General features: G+C 35.9%; 1 protein-coding gene across 5 annotated transcripts in view; it reads right to left on the bottom strand.

Annotated features, from left to right (window-relative positions):
* Positions 1–17,564, bottom strand: part of COL11A1 (collagen type XI alpha 1 chain) — a 160,741-nt gene that overhangs the window by 55,116 nt on the left and 88,061 nt on the right. For all 5 annotated transcript variants that reach the window (XM_040610990.1, XM_040610993.1, XM_040610992.1 and 2 more), the window contains 9 exons: positions 17,487–17,540; positions 16,446–16,553; positions 13,617–13,670; positions 10,595–10,648; positions 8,430–8,474; positions 8,246–8,299; positions 8,108–8,152; positions 4,124–4,177; positions 3,206–3,259 (listed from right to left, as the gene is read on the bottom strand). In XM_040610990.1, coding sequence (XP_040466924.1) covers positions 3,206–3,259; positions 4,124–4,177; positions 8,108–8,152; positions 8,246–8,299; positions 8,430–8,474; positions 10,595–10,648; positions 13,617–13,670; positions 16,446–16,553; positions 17,487–17,540 — 522 coding nt within the window. The remainder of the gene's footprint in view (positions 1–3,205; positions 3,260–4,123; positions 4,178–8,107; positions 8,153–8,245; positions 8,300–8,429; positions 8,475–10,594; positions 10,649–13,616; positions 13,671–16,445; positions 16,554–17,486; positions 17,541–17,564) is intronic.

Raw genomic sequence — 17,564 nt, 5'->3', positions numbered from 1 at the left:
CTGTGTAAAAACAAAGGTGTCATCTGGCCCATACTTCTTACAAATGTTGGGCCCTGCTCAGCATTCCTCTGGGCACAGTCTCACTGACAGCTGCCCCATTCCATCAGATCCAGCTTAAGTTTTTTTTACCTTCCTCAACCTGATTATCTTCTTGCTGCCAGCCAGACGTTATCATGGTTCATTTTGGCCCATAACTGATTAGGCACTCTCTCTCAGACCTCTGAAATGATCCAGACTAAAAACAAATACAAAAGTACCCCTTTGCTCTAATGACTGAAAATCAGAACTGCTACAGAGGGAATCATTCATGTGTCCCTTCCTTTACACAAAGCTTCTTCTGAAGCCTATTGTAAGGAAAGACAAAGGAATGTTGAGTATTACCCATTTCCTGCAAGTACCTTGAGAAGACCTGCTATTCTCAAGTTTGCAGAATGCATTCATACTTTGCAGTATATTCAATGACTCTTGATGATAATAATGGTTTCATTATACTGCTTTCTCTCTTAGGTCACCAGCTTATCTATTCCTACAGATTTAGGATTGTAAAAGACTAGGCAAAAGAGATTTCAGCACCAAATACTCAAGATGACCTGAACATACCATAGGTTCATCTAAAATATTTAGTATTAAAATTTTTACACTAATGTCTCATTTGTGTATTTTTAAGTGCCTAATTAGCCTCGATTTTTTTTTGTTATTTTCTGTGAAAGATAATTTAATAATTCTGAGTTTATTGTAGTAAGAAGGCCTTTGAAACGGCTAGTATATTTCTATTCTATCCTTTCACAGACATGAAACACTAAATTCTTGCATAACACCAGACAATCTAACAGTTCCTGCAGCTGATGCCTCCTGTCAATCTGAGATTGATATCACTGATATTGATAATCACTTCTAGGGAGGAACTAGCTTAATACTGATTTTCAGTATCAAGTTTATTCCTACATTTATATTCCAAATTATTTATCATGATACTACTGCTCCTATGTCTAGAATTTCAGCAAACAATGGCAGTTCTTCAAAGTGCATATGGCTTACTGGGGGAAAAAAGCTGTAACTTTTTCTCCACTAACACTTACCTCAGTTGCTGTCAATATATGCTTATTATTCCATAAGCAAGCTGCAAAATGCAATCTGGGAATCTGACTAATTTATTAAGCTTGAGTATGTCTCTTAGCCTAATTCCCTAATTGCTGTAATGCCCACATGCACCACTGAACTTTAATGAGATATATGCCTAAATAAGAAACAGAGTTCTAAAGACCCTGATTTACCAGTGAATGCAATGAAAGTTTTGATTTATACATTAAAAAAATCTGAAATGGAAATAGTAATCCAAAAAAAGTCAACAAGTCTACTTTTTGGTTTTTTAAAAAATCTGTTTTTTCTACTAAAACATATACATGAGAGCCCATGGGAGAAAAATATTTTAAAACTAATTCTGGCCCAAGTATCAATATACACAGGGCAGAAAACAACCCTAATGAAAAGCTGCATTTGCTCCTAGTTACTCAAGTTATGTATCAGTCTAACCCCACTAAACTCAAAGGATCCAAAAGTAGAGAACCATAGTATTGATTTAAACCCAGAAGGACCTGGCCCAAACATCACACAGTAGCAGAGCCCATAGTTTCATTGTATTTTGTATCTTTCCTTTCTAGTTGTAAGTGAAATAAAGAAATCATAGAATGGCTGAGGTTGGAAGAGACCTCAGGAGGTCGTTTGGTGCAACTGCCCCACTCAAGCTGGGCCACTGAGAACTGGTTGGCCAAGAATATGTCCAGATGTCTTTTAAATATCTCCAAGGATGGAGACTGCAAGCTCTCTGGGTAATCTGTTCCAGTGCTCAGTCACACTCAAAGTGTAAAAGTGTTTCCTGATGTTCAGGTAGAACCTCTCATGTTTCAGTTCATGCCCATTGCCCCTTGTCCTGTCACCAGGCACCACTTAGAAGAGCCAGGGCTCCACCTTCTTTACACCCTCCCTTCAGGTATTTATATACTTAGAGAAAATTTGATCTGGACCTTCTCTTCTCTAGTCTAAACAGTTCCAGCTCTATCAGCCTTTACTCACAGGAGAGATGGTTCAGTCCCTTAATCATCTTAGCGGCCCTTTGCTATCAGAAGGGACTTGCTAACAGAAGGGACAGATCACTCTACTGCAGCCCACGATACTATTGGCATTCTTTGTCGTAATGGCACATAACTGGCTCATGTTCAAATAAATAAGAATAAAGGGAAAATAGTAACTGTGTTTTTTATTTTTATCAGACTAAAGAACAACGTTGAGCTTCCTGCATTCTAAACAATGATTAAAATTCAGTCTTACACAAGACTGGTCTTCATATGTTGCATTGTAAAGAAAAAGAACAAAGTAGTAGTCAATAATATTTCTGACACACACTAAAAAGCCACTATCTTTGCAAAGCATTATAATGCTACAGTACTAGCATAAGAAAATACAGTTTTTCAGAATTTACATTCTGTGCTCCTCCTTCCAGCAGTGGAAGTGAGTCAGCAGTCACTAAGAGATTTCCATTGAACCTGGAACACAAAACGTATTTAACCGAATGTAGAGAAATGAGATGCTAAGAAATTTTTTCTCTAAATTCATTTGTGGCTTTCTGTAGCTTGGAAAAATCTGAATAAGAATTTTATTTTATTTCAGTGGGATAGGAGTAAAGTTTTGGCACTACAGAACTAGACCAGAATTTACTCATTGTGATTCTTAGGGGGATTACATAGGATACAATTTCAAAATTTAAGTTTTTTTTCACAGATTGAATCATTTCTGATCCTACTTTTCAAAGGTGTTAGCTTATCAGTTTCCTATTTGCTTATCATTAGTAAATTTTTGTTATTACTTATGTTATATTGCATTCAGTGAGAAAAGAACAATTTAGTAATCGCCTGACAAATCTCTTCTAAAAATGAGATATGAATACGAATTTCTTTACTTCTATTGACTATTTAAGCTCATTGTGATGTTACTAATAGGGTATAGCAAAAAGAAACCTCACCCTTGTAGCATGGAAACAAAATAAAGCTTTCTCATGCCCAACATATCAACCATCAGAAAACTAGTTATATAACCTCTCAGTCCCAGCCTCTTCCCCTTTTCTCTGTTGTCTCTGTTTCTTTAGTTTTGACCATATGATCACGACCTTTGGAGGTTTACAACACTAACATAGAGCACATTTACTTACAGTCTCACCCCGCTGTCCGGGGTGCCCAGGCAAGCCATCTTTTCCAGGTGGCCCCTGCAATTTTAAAATACATAAAACATTTCTTAGCCATCCTTAATTCTGAAAAACAGTGTGCAGTTACCTCTGAGAACCTCTGATATCTGTTTCTTTCTAGACTAGTCTTCAGTACAGTTTAACTGCTCCTCTATCAGCTAATTGTGATTTGAATAGTACACTTTCCTTGTGTTCTCCCTGCTGTGTGTTAGCAATTGCTTGGACAGTGAGTGTTAGTTTGTCAAATGCATGTTCAAATTGGATTTCTGTAAATTCAGAAATCATGGAAAATCCCCGTACCTCCCTTCCATTTTTCTTTGCTTAATGACTCAGTTAACACAAGACTAAGAATTGCAGGAGTATTTGATGAAATTTCACCTTTTGGCATTGGAAATAAAAATAACAAATGCATTGATAAAAAAAAAAATCAGGGGTGGTTTGATGCTTTTATACTTCACACGAGCAGAAACATACTGGAAAAGCAGTATACCTAGTTCAGGCTGCAGCTCAAATGTGCTATTACTTCTGTACGTTTCTGTAGTAATGAATGTCTCCTTCCCCTTTATTTTTTCCTCAACGAATCAATTGTTAAAAGAAAATACACACCAGCAAAGTAGTATTTTGCCTAAGCTCGGTCTGTCACCTGGACATTGGCATCAACATACTACAAGATTTTCTGTTTAGTATATCATGCTGAATGCCATATGAGCTGCACCAATGATCATTTTGAATATATGAGTTCTTCTCTTAGCTTTAGAGCTCAATAAGCATATTTATAATTTGTACATAAACCATTCCTTAAATAAGTCTTCAAATATTCACTTCAGAAACACTGTATGAAAAATAACATTCCTGTTGTACATACTTGATTAAAAAAATACTTACTGGAGGTCCCTTTGGTCCGGGGAATCCAACCGGTCCCTGAGGCCCTTGTGGCCCCTAGTATAAACACAATCAAACAAGTAAAGTTTTACCCTAGCTGTCATGACACTGGATTGAAAAGTTTGCTTCAATTATACATTATATGAACTTCAAATACAAAATATATGAACTCTTCAGATAATGTCTGGTTTAAGTATAAAGCCTCAGCTCCACTACCATAAGCATTGATAGCAACAATTCACATGCATAGATGTGGAGGGGATTTCCTGAAAGCAATACTGCCTGTGTAGGAATGCAATAAGAAAGACAAAAACCTATTCATATAAAGCATGTTGCCGTCTGACCCCTGAAACTGTGCATAATAAAGTGCTAATCAACTATGAGTAAGAAACATTTTTTTTCTATGTAGCATAGAACATTGGAATTATTCAATAATTTGGTGGGTTTTTTAAATTTCAGTCCAACATTAATCTTTGGCTGTTCTTGCACTCTGACAATATTTCAAGCCAGTACAACAGTACAAACTTCCAAATAGAATAAGCTTTCCAGAATTACCAGTGACTAAATACAACATCCTTGCTATCATGAAGAATAGTTGAGATAGCTGGAAAAAAAAAAGATGCACAAACATTTTGTTTATATAATTTTGTATATACAGATCTACATGGAGAGAGGAAATTTTCATGCAGCATGGTTTTACAGATTTCATTAGAGATGATCATGTTAGTGCATTGTGTGTGAATATATACATGTATATACATACACATGTGTACATACATGTATGTCTACATACATCTAGACACATATTTACACAAAGTACTAACATACATGACTGTTTCTAAAGTTGTCACCAAACAAAATGGAGGCCAGCTTTTAAAATTTATTGCTGATATGCTGAAAGGGACTATGTCAGCTTATTAAAAGAATTTTTCCTGTTTAGTTTTTAATGTGCTAAGTCAAAGAGTAGCAACATGAAAACCTACATGGTCCCACAGCAGAACCATGTACCCCTGTCATATAGAACAAGATTTTATCCTATTCTACTTGGTATATGTGCAGTTTTGTGAAGATATCAGCTGTCAAAAATATGTTAGAGATATTGGTTTGATGCAAAAGACTCAAAGCAGGAGGCCACATCTCCCAAATTATGCTACCGTTTTGCTCCTCTGACAAAGCACCAACTGTTTCTGAGTTCCATAAGCCTCCTTCATTAGAGCCCAGGCTCACTTCCAGAGCATGGCTGCCTCCTGCAGTAGGTGAAGCAGTGTGCAAATATAGCTATGGGAAAGGATCCCTTGTGCCCAACCTGGGAGAATTTGCTTTTAAGTGTATCTTATTCCAGGGTAGACCTTGATTATACTGTAATACGAAACCTGAGTCAACTAAGAAGAGTCAACTTTGCTAGGCAAAGGATCTTTGTGATCTCGCTGTACTATCTGTCATTTTTATTTTCTTTTGCAAAAGAGGTGTAAGGTGGTTCCTGAAAACACCACAACACACAAATATGTTCCATATGAGGATTTAGGTGTTTTTTTTATTCTGCTGTCTCTGTGAACAAATGACCTTTCCTCATTTGCTTCTGGGTATAACATAAAGCATAAAGGTTCCAAAACAATGAAGGAGTTTAATAGAGGAAAACTATTAAAATTGACTCAGCTACTGGACAAAATATATGAAAGAAAGTGGTCGCTCTTAGGAACTGGGTTATAAAAGCACAATTCAAAATTTTACCATTAATTCCACCTTCTTCCTCATAAATTCCCACTGTACTTTGATCTGCACATCTTGAGGGTTTTTAAGGAAAGATTTGCATAATTTTTTTAATTCACAATATGCTTTGCAGATTTCAAGCCACTGGACTGATGGATTATGTGAGAAAAAGCACTAGAATATTAACAGCATGTTATCAAAATTATATTTTTGGGTTTTGTCATTAAATTCCATTTTAACAGTAGCAAGACAGAACAGATTATTTAATGTTTATGTGTGTGGTACTTTAAATATTCTCAGCAGAGTAGAAATGACAGTTCTATTTTTTGGCTGACATTCACCCCTATTGGGAAGCAAATAAGATACCTCACACATTACATAAGTGATATGAGATGTGATGCTCTGCAATTCTTCAGCTATTTGCTCTAATCAGTTTCTCTCCAGGGGTGCCTTCATCTTGGATTGATCTGCCATTGTTTTCAGTCCCCCAAGGCTTCTCTTCCTCATACCCTCTTGGAGCTGTCAGTAAACTCCTCCTTCACACGACTGCTATTCACATTCTGGTGGTCTGCCTCTGATGTTCCTCCTCAGCGTAAAAGAACCTAAAGTTCCTTCCTTGGATTGTGCCTAGTTCTCTGCATCCAACATCCCAGTTAACTCGTTCATCTCTTGAATCCCAGCTTTCTGCCCACATCTCTTACTTGCCACGTCATCCTTGTCTCACCCAAACTTTTCACTTATTCCTGCTGTTCATATTCCACTTCGTACATTGCCTTTTGCTTGATATAGAGGTACTTTCAACTTCCTGCAGCCTCCCTTGGAGTATTGCCTTGCATATGTACTGGCTACGGTCTAGTCCTCAGTCCTCAACTTACCTACTGTTCTATTCTACTTACTCCTCTTACCGCAAGAACCACTGTCCTGCCCCACTAACCAGTCTCAGACAGTTAAGTAACATTCTGCTTCAGGAATAAAAGAGCTAAACTGATGAGTTTACTAACTTTTATTTCCAGTGCACTTGGTATTAATTTTTTTGGCTTTCAGTCAAAAGGGAAGGAATCCTTTTCTTACGCAGAAAAAACATGACATTAGATATGCAGGCATGTGTGATCCTTTACATATGTATAGCAGATGTTTATTAATACTCTGCTTGCAACTGCTAAGGATAAGCCAAATAAAATTAACCTTAATTGCTTTCTGCAGACACAGAAACTGAAATTGAGATTTCTAGAACACACTCACACCATGCTCCTGTTATCATTAGTTTTATGGATGTCCTTATCTCCAGTAACCAACTCAATCAAACCATGTGGTCTGATCAGGTGGCCTTTTTCCTTTTCCAGTTTGCTTAGCTGTTCTAGCAAAATCAGTTTGCTGTTGTTCTGCCAGTATTGTTACACTAACTGAGCATGTATTCAACAAACAAATAAGTGTAACAAAGTGACATTATGGAGCAGGGGAAAATGCACAAGGACCTCCCTCCAGGAGAGTAAGATCACTGGGACTTGGGAGTGGGTACTGGGAAAAGATTCATAGATTCTCTACCTGAAAAAGGTTAGTGGTTTAATGAAATATGACTACAAAAGAGAAGTTTCTTAGGCTTTGCAAAAACAGTCTGGCAGAGAACATGTCCACTTAAACTGAGTTGGTTTTCAAGTGTTGCAATTACAAATCTGATTTATTAATATTGTTTTTCTATATACCGCTGTGTAATGGGCCAACTGTATATTGGATTTGTGTATTGATTAGTAAGATAATATCAAGCAGAAAATTTTATTTTAGCAAGCACATTAGGATTTCTCAAGCATGCAGCAAGTAGGTTGAAGGGAATTCTTAGCTAATCAGAACAAAAAAGTCAGCTGCTTCGACAAAGAAGCTTCTGGAGATGGCTTAAGTGATCTGAAAATCCAATAAACAAGCAGTAAGCTGCAGTAAATGGGGCATTCTTAAGAGCATAGGCTAGTAAGTACAACTGTAATTTGCAAGGGCATAATACAAAGTGCATGGATATAATATAAACTATGCATGTATTCTCTGTGTCCTGTATATACAAAACTGAGCTACAGATGGAAGAAGTTTCAGCGAGCTTCAGCTACCCCATTCATAACTTTGTGAAAAGCACCATTGGAATTGAGGTTTTGTTAGCTCTGGTTACTCTGATCAAAGAAGGGAAAAGATGTGAGGGGGAGAACTACAAATAAAACAACCCTTCCACCCTCAAATCACACTGCTACTTAGTGGGGAAAACCAACATGTACATAAATAGCTTTCACATACCCTTTCACCTGGTGGGCCAGGAGGACCATCATTGCCTGCAGTACCCTAGAAAGGAAAGGCAGTATGTTAAAGGATTCAACCTCTATTTAATTTAAAAGAAATAGCCTGTTGCCAATCTACAGTGTACCTGACAATTACCTTTGGACCTGGTTTGCCAGTAGGACCTCTGGGACCTCTTGAGCCTCTTGGACCCTGTCAATTTAACACAGATGCACTTGATGATAATTATTGGATACAATCATTAAATCAAAATAATTCTTCACAATATAATGGAGGCAATTAATATACGAAAGCCTCTAAATTACAAAGCAAAAGTACATACTGTTGGTCCTCGCTGTCCTCTGGGGCCTGGTTTGCCATGTAATCCCTGTAGAGAAAAAGTTCACAGAAATCATCTTAGCAGGCATTGTATTTGTGAGATTTTTTTTTTTTACTGAAGCGGAGCAGAATGCAACTCCCTTAGGTTTAAATGTTATTTTGTCTTTAAGTATCTACTTTACATTTCAATTTAAAGAATCATGGTCCTTGATAAAATTTATTGTCTTTCTGAGTTCACTGGGACTTGTAGCTAAATGTGCTAAATTTGCCTCAGAGTCAGATTCTGTCATAGGCATTAGAATTATAAACTGCGTTAAAATAGTAGTGAAGATGGCACAGAATAAGCAGAGTCTCTCTGCAGTAGTCTAAAGGACTCAGCATCATTTCCAATATAATAATAGCCTTGAAGACAAAAGCTCCCAGGTTCCCATGGACAGCTCCCCAGTTAACAGAAAAGAAAGGGCAAGCCTTTTTTTTTTTTTTTTTTTTTTTTTTGTAACAGAAATAAAGACCTACCAGGATTCTGCACACTTGCACAGAGACACAGAACTTGCCAGGATACTACTCCTTAATTTTTTGCTTCAATACGTCTCCTAATCATACTCAATAGATTTCTTTTGTTAGACTCTGTATTACTATTGCTGTGCAATCTAACACAAAGAAGCTTAAAATTCAAAAGAGTATTCTTCAGATAGAAAAAGAAACCTGATGACTGGTACTTTCTAATTTGTGAGGTAATAAAACACAACCACAACAGAAAATCAGCATTGATATTTTAGCATAAAGCTTGCTTTTATCAGAAACCAATTAAATGCACACACCTGTTTTCTTGTGGTTTTTTATATATATTGATTTTATTTCACTTATCAAAATAAAAACTACGTGTTGTTCTTAAAATGCAACACAGTTCTGAACTTCTCAGGGACAATGACTGTCTTTCCTAGTACCATTATGCATGGTAGCACAAACCACAACCATATCCCTTTAGCCAAAATTAATAATAATACCTGATTCCCATTAGAAAACCAGGAGTTATTGTCTCATTGATGGTTACCGTAACACATAAGTAAGTATACATGCATTTTGATGGTATTAAGAGGTTAGTACCCTAGCTGAATTAAAAGTTTTATGAAGGCCTGATAATGAATCTTCATAATTTTAAGTCTGTTATTTGATGTTATTATTTTGCTTGGTTGTTGGTGTTTTTTTTTTTTAATCTGATAACTTTATTAGCAGTCATATCTCATTTTTCCCAACAAGGGTAAACTCAACATTGTTTTATTGCTTGTGTATATCCATAACAACATATGTTTATCTTAGCTAAAATAATACAAAAACAATTTAAATCATACATAAGCAATGCAAATGCAAGTGGATTTCACATAATTTAACTATAAATCATGAATTCCAGCTTGGTTTTGTGCTGCAAATTAAAACAGATTCTTAAGAACAATTATATATGTTAATTCAGTTTGACCTTAAGTTGCTACCATCTATGAACGGCGATTCATGCTCTTAATTTCATCTTTCTAACATGACCTGCTATGTTTAATTGAGCTTTAGAGACAATAGCACACTGTCCTTTCTAACCTATATTTCATTGTTATAGTTTGAAGAATATGTGTAAGAGATTTTCTCTCACCTGCTTCAAGTAAACAAAGAAGCAAAGCTGTCATTTTACATTTTGTAATATATGTAATAGTACATATTCTTCATCTTGTCTGGTATATTTTGTATTTTCAAAGCTCAGCCTATAAAAAAGCTCATGGCAAGTCAGAATACTTATGAAATACGAGTTGAATTTTCTTGAAGGTAAATTGCATGGTAGCAGGATAATTCATAGGATACAGGAACATAGTTCTTGCCAACTCACTCAGCTATCCTGTCAAAACATGCTTCAGCAAAGGTGTTTTCTCTTTTTCAGATATATAATTATAGTAGCATACACAGTGAGAAAGTGTCCAAGTTCCTGTATATTTAGATTAATACCTTTAAGAATGAGTGTCTCAGTAGGTCCTATTTTACATAACTGTAGAGATTAATCTTAAGTGTGAAAAGCCTGTTTTTATAGTTCTTTAGATTGTAGCTTGTATCCTTAGGTTTCAGTGACTTCCCATAGCACTGAGTTCTAAAGTTAATTAAGTGTCATGCAAGTGTGAATTATCATACCCTTGCACCTTTCTCTCCATTGGCACCTGGAAATCCTGGGAAACCAGTTGAGCCCTGTGTAAGAAACCAATGCAAATATCAGATGATATCAACAGCAAAACAGTAGTATAGCCAACATTTAATTTATATGTAAAGCACACTGCGAAGCCATGTACATTGTACATGTCAAACTTGCAAGTGTGACAGCTCTGATGAATAGCTGTAAATTGACTTACCATAATGTCTTCAGTCCAGCATGCATTAGAAAAATCAATGTATAGAATGGACATTATTTGTCATCTTATTAGACAATATTCATTAAATCTACACCATTTTTAAAAGTAGGAAAGAAACTATCAGTACAGCCCACTAGAAATAACTGTATCACAATGAAGAGGAACGAACAAAGCCATGTTGCCTCACAGTATAGTAATTCTTTTACAAAATAACTTCATTCAAAATAATTGTAAGGTGTTTCCACATGGTCCTCTATTCAGTTCACTGAGCTGTAAATCACTTCAGGTGCTTTATTCACTGTAAGCTGTCCACTGGCCAGTTTCATTTAACTGATACATGCAATTTGTAATGTGCTTATATGTTCATCTAATAAGCATAGTTTATAAGATTATCTGGCTTGAAACTGCTTCCAGGCATTATTCCACCTTCTCTTTTTTTCTCCTCTTTCCTTCGGCTAACTGTCCAGTCTAATCTCAACAGTACTGCTTTCTTCTATGCCGGTCCACTGGGACAGCAGACTTGTTACCTGCCAAGGTGTTAATTTGTCATAAGGGACCTGGGGTCAAACAGCTGATAGGCTTGATAAAATATACTTTTAAAGTGACTGGATATGAAAATCAAAGCACTGTTTGGTTTGGTCAGCCACTAAAACTACTGGCCAGATTCCCTGCTGTGATAACGCATCTATATCTGTGCAGCTTGCTGTTAGTATTTTAGTGCTAAATGAAATATATATAACAAAACCATAAAATAGAATTTCTTGGTGCTCTTCTTTGAAATAATAATTTTTTTTTTCCTTTTTTCTCTTTTTCTTACTTATGTTTTCCCTTTAATGACCTTGTTTCATACAAACATTCCCATTATGCATTAATAACTTAGGGGCAGTACAACTTCACTGACACTGATTCTAATGAAACCCTGGCTGATATTCACTAGTGGGAGAAAAGTAAGAGATTTTCCTCTCTTTTTTTTCCTTCCTTTCTTTTTCCTTCCTTTTTTAATTCTTCACCAGTTATAACAAAATGTGAATAAACCTGTCAAAATTCTACTCTCTGAAGCCCAAGCATGTTCTTTATAATTAAAAGGCCAGAGGAAAAAAACCCCTTCCAATGACCGGGCATTAATAAGCATTATTTAGTTATAAATATCTTATAACTATGGTATTTTTTGCAATTGTGTTAATCAATAGGGGCTGGACAGGAGAAAAAACCTGAAAATTATCAGATAATGGCAGTACTCTAAGAACAACTGTCAGAAGAAAAACAATGAAAATCAAGTAAGTAACAACAAAAAGGACAAAAAGAACCTTCTTGACACAGTGGAACAAGTGTTCTGCTGCTTCTTTTTTTCTCTCTCCCTTATGTTAATTTGAACTGGACTGTGAATAAGTTTCACAACAAGTCTTTAGTGAGTTGATGTATTGTAGCTGTCATTAATCTTTCTTGGAAGTTTAAGCAATAAATGAGAAAAGCAAACAGTGAACGCAGCTTGAGAACTGTTTTCAGTTTTAATGTGATAAAAATTTAATGTAATGAAATTCTTGATCGTCTGCTGAAAAGAAAATCAATCGACTTTTATTTGAAGTGTTAGATCATTTTTGTTCTTAGAACTGAATAATGTAAATCCTCTTTTATCTTAGACTTCTCAAGACAGTTCTAACTGAGAATGAAAAAAAGAGACTGAAAATTCAGACATTGGAGTTCAGAAACAGAAGCAAAACCCCATGTTTCTCAAGGTGAATAGTTTTCATTAATATCTTTCATAGACCATTTTGATATTTTTCACTAACACAGAGTGTTCAATGAATACATTCTTCAGATAGTTCATTCACTTGACTGAAAAGGGCCAAAGTATAGGCCAGAGTCAGAAACACACTTTGCTTAGCCAGCCAGGAAGTTGAATTTCTTCCAAAAAATCATGATTTCAAATTTGAAAATAAAAACAGATCCCAATGTAGAGCAAAACTGAGGATTTTACTGCAGTTTGATTGTTCAGTTGTGTAGAAGGGATAAGGGAATATTTTACTTGTGATATTTCCTTAGATGAATCTTCTTTGAGACAGACTGGAGATGCAATGTCTCCTTGATGGCCTTCTCTACACTGGGAAATGTCTGTATAATTATGGTTTTATTCAATGTTTTCTTTCTTCCTAATCTCAGAAAACAGAGTTTGCCATTAATTTAGCATGGCCATATCCTAAAGCTGTGTTAGGATGACCTTGTTAAAAATATGTTTCATAAAAATGTTTTAAAAATATGTCTTCACTTAAACTAGAAACCACCTATATGGTTTTCTATTGCAATCAAAAGATAAAAGATAGCTGAAGGATAGATGCAGGCACATAAATCAACTAATGGATGGGTTTTGTTACATTTGTCTTAACAGAAGCAAAAGGAAAACATGATGAGAATCCTTGTACCACACAGAAAATTCCCACCACCATCAGCATCCATTTGGTGGTCAATATAGTGCTCATTCTCTTTCAAGCATATCAGCAGTTCCTTTGTTTTCAAATTCTTTAATGCATGCTAGTCAGATGCTTGCACAAAAACACAACTCATGAAAGGATGGCAAAGGTTTAAAGGCAGTATTGTTAAGAGGAAAGATAGTCCTCCTTAAATAGCCTACCTTAGGGAATGCAACATTTTTAAAGGTTTTACTTCAGAGCACTATTGTCAAGAAAGGAAATGTGAAAAAATGACCCTTCCTTCGATGCGCACACCCTGCCTCCCCAAACACACAAATAAAATAACTGCCATTGTGACTAATGTCAAAAGCCAAGATATACAGCTCATTTACAGCTCACCTTTGGACCTTGTCTTCCAGGATATCCTGGCAATCCGGGTACACCAAGCTTACCCTGCAATAAGGCGGTATTAAATTTTATTTTATCCTCCTTAGTGGTTCAGCAAACTTCTGTAGAGAATATTTTTTCCACAATAATACCTCATGAAATACATTAGAGTAAATCAATTTCTCATTTCTATTATTAATCACCAGTGGGCTTAGTTCTGCAAACTTAAATAAAAATCCTACTCCAATGAATGAGTTCAGCAAGGCCAATACCTCAGTGTCTTCCTTTTTTCCTCTATGAAGTGCTGTGCAGTGACGTGGGGCTGAAATCATTAAGCTATTAATAATCTCTAAGAAATCAAGGTGTTAATAGGTTTGTGAGAAGAAATCCTTTTTAATTTATACGGTGTGATGACTGCTTTGTTTTTCACAGATTTTTCATCAATAGGCATTTGAAGAATCCTACTTCACTGACTATTTGCTGATAATAGATTTGTCAACGAATCTTACCAACCTGCTGTGGTCAGAAAGGGCAACAGTCTGATCAACACTGACATTAACCATTCCTAGAAATGAAATACCCCTACCCCATTGAATTGGTCTCTTCAGATGCCTAGAAGATGAGTGATGGTTTGCCACTTTCAAAACAAAGGGAAAACAGTTTCAGTCTTTGAAAGATGGGGATTCTGAGGGAGAATTTGCCTATTTGCCTATATTTCAGACTATTACATCTTGGTCTCAGTGGAAAAGATATGATTATACACCACAATAATGTACTCTGCAGTAATCTTAGATAATGAAAACCAGCAAGGAGACACCTGTATGGGAAAGGAAATTGGACAAAATCAACATGTTCATTTGTAAAAAATGCAGCATGAGAATAATGATGTGGTGTATTATCATATTCATGTAAGTGCATGTGTCTGGCTGAGACATCGTTAAAGAAGAATTCTTTGATTTATGAAAATAATTATAGTGCTGCCAGTTATGTGTCATACCGACACAAGCTGCACAAATTACCATGATTGAAATGTTTTGCAGCATGACAGCACATAAAACTCTTGCCACATTAAGTGAAAGTTTTGTCCCTAATTTTATGATTAAGTAAGTCCATTTGCCTGGGGTTTGAATGTGGATATGGATGTTGGTTTTTTTTTATTATAAGCTCTTTTCTGATATGTTCCTCAATTTTTGGCACCATACTTGGCAAATCCAGAACAAGACCTTGGGAAAGAGTTTTCTTATCATGGGATCAGCTGAATGTAAAGAGTAAGAGACTACTCTGGCACTTTCATTACTATGAAAGAGGAGTACCTTTGCATTAAATGTCATAGGAATGATAAGAGCATTGATAACTGGTCGTACAGTAACACTTACTTCCCTAATAATGTGGGTCACAAAGATTATTCCAGTCTTTACACTAAAGTAAGTATCACAGGACCAACATCATAGAACTCTTCTCTAACCCACTCTGTTCTGGCCAAGTATCCATAGAATAGTCAAAAAAGACGTTTGACATTCAATGGGCAGGAAAAGGTATAAATATTTGTAGAAAAGGGAAAATTAAAACTCCAAGCCCAGCTAACAGTGTTATCAACACCAATAATTTTTTCAAGTATCTTCTGATAGTTAAGGTTTCAGATTCTAGACCTGTGGGACTGTAGGAGTCCCATATATCTAATAGTAGAGATGAAATGCTTGAGAACATGAACCTATATTCACATTGAGTAATTTGAATAAAAACTAAAAATAACTCACATTCATATTTAAAAACTAACAACTATAAACCAATGTTTGGTTTGGTTTACTTTGCTTTTTTTACTTGGGTCATAAAGACTTGAGAAAGAGGGAATATATTGTAGATGTCCTCAGTCAATTAATTAATCTGCAGATATCATGACAATACAAATTTTTGTAAGATTCCTAATATTCTTAAATTTTTGTCGGGTCAGCAATACTGAAAACAACTACTGCCATGAAACATATAGCTCTTTCTGGAGAATATAAATACATTGTGGGTGAAGATAATATGATTCTTATTGTATTAGATTGTTTTGCTGATCTAGTTAAAACTGAGTACACTGGCTTTCTGGTGTGAACTCAGCTTGCATTCATGTAGGAGACTAGTTCTGAGTTTCTTATTTTATATGTTCTTTGATTCATGACTTAATGAATCAATTCAATGATGTAATAGCTGCTGAGGTATCTTGCAAAACTGTGAGGAACATTAATTCATAAATAATTCTCAATAGTTAAGTAAACCTGAGAATAAATCTTTGTTGAGGTCAAGATTCTACAGAGATTTGTATTTATCTTTGCACATGTTCTCTCCTGTACTTCATGTGACCATCTTTTTTTTTTTTTTTTTTTTTTCTTCAGTCCTCCCTTTTAACAGCCCCTTTTCACTTTTGCCAATCCTATTTTTGGATTTTTATTGGAGATATGTTTTCTGTTTAACACAATCTTCATGTCACAATTTTTCATAATATGACTGTGAATATTAATTCACTTTCCAGCAGCACCTTTATCTTCCTTTGTGCCCAGCTATTTTCTTTGCATTGTATTTTCCTTAGCTGGCATGCACTATACGTAATTTGGGATAAGAATTTAGCTGCCTTACATGCTGATGAAGTACTATAATGCCTTTTTGCATGCTTACAAAATCCCAGTATTATTCAAATGTGAACTCCAGTGGTCTGCTGCAGTAGAGTCTCATAAAAACTACTGTTAGGGAGCTAAAGATTTTGCAGGTATGGAGGCTCTGGTTTTTAGTAATGAAGATCATGGGCTCCATCTATCTTATGAGGCAATGACATGTTTATGTTGGTATCTGGCTACTGACCTTCTCCCCAGCTGGACCAGCAGCACCTGGGTCCCCAGATGGACCTGCTCGGCCTTTCGGACCTTCTGGACCGTCTTCTCCTCGTGGACCTGGCTGACCAATTTCTCCCTAAAACACATCACCTTATAAATACAGAACAATTGCCTTTGTGCATGTATTACAACGACTACCCAAAATTACTTGAAAGTAACTTCTCAGTAAATGTAAATAGAGATTAGAAACAGAGAATCATAGAACGGTCTGGGTTGGAAGGGACATTTAAAGGTCATCAAGCCCAACCTCCCTGCAATGCAACAGGGACATCTTCAACTAGATCAGGTTGCTCAAAGACATATCCAATTTCCAATCAGGGAAATACTACTGCTTATGTTCACTTATAAATACAAATACATATAAATCAGGCACCCAATACTACAATCACATGTGTTAAGAGCCAGGTTGCCTTGCCTGAAGAGAGCTGCATTTGGAAACTGTATATTCTTATTTTTCCTTCCTTTGATTGTTTGAAGGCACTCTGACAGTCCATAGAAAGAAAAATGCCTGTATCTAAGTACTTATGTGGATACCATCTTCACAGTTATTTATTTATACAGACGACAGATACAGGCCAGGAGCCTTTTTAGAACCTCCACAACACTTCCTATGAAAGGAATTAAATGTCCATTGAAATAAATAACTAACTTTTTGGAAGAGGTTTGCAAGATGCTAGGTTGGAACGGAAACATCTTTATCCTGGATAGATTAATTCTCCTCAGGCAAATATTGGGGATCTTGGAATCTGGAAAAGGAGATTCCCTAGGAGGAAGCTTAATGAAAAGGATATCCAAGACTAGCATTCCCTTCCTCTTTATAACTGTGCTGTTTTTGATTCACAAGAACCAAAGCTCTAACTCAAATCTGTGCTTGCACAGGAAATAGAAATAATCTAAGCTACTAGCTTTTAATTTATTTTTTGTTTAAGTTTATTTGTTCACTTCAGTGATCATTTCAGAATAATACTTAAACATTTTAAGAACACATGGGCTGTGAATAAATGCTTACCCGGTCACCTTTAAGACCCATGTCACCTTTAAATCCTGGAAAACCATCTTCACCCTAAAAAAGGCAGACATGCATGTA

This window comes from Falco naumanni, chromosome 11 (assembly GCF_017639655.2).
Source record: "Falco naumanni isolate bFalNau1 chromosome 11, bFalNau1.pat, whole genome shotgun sequence".
NCBI lineage: Eukaryota > Metazoa > Chordata > Aves > Falconiformes > Falconidae > Falco > Falco naumanni.
The sequence above is the reverse complement of the archived record's forward strand: the minus strand, read 5'-3'. Positions and strand labels throughout refer to the sequence as shown.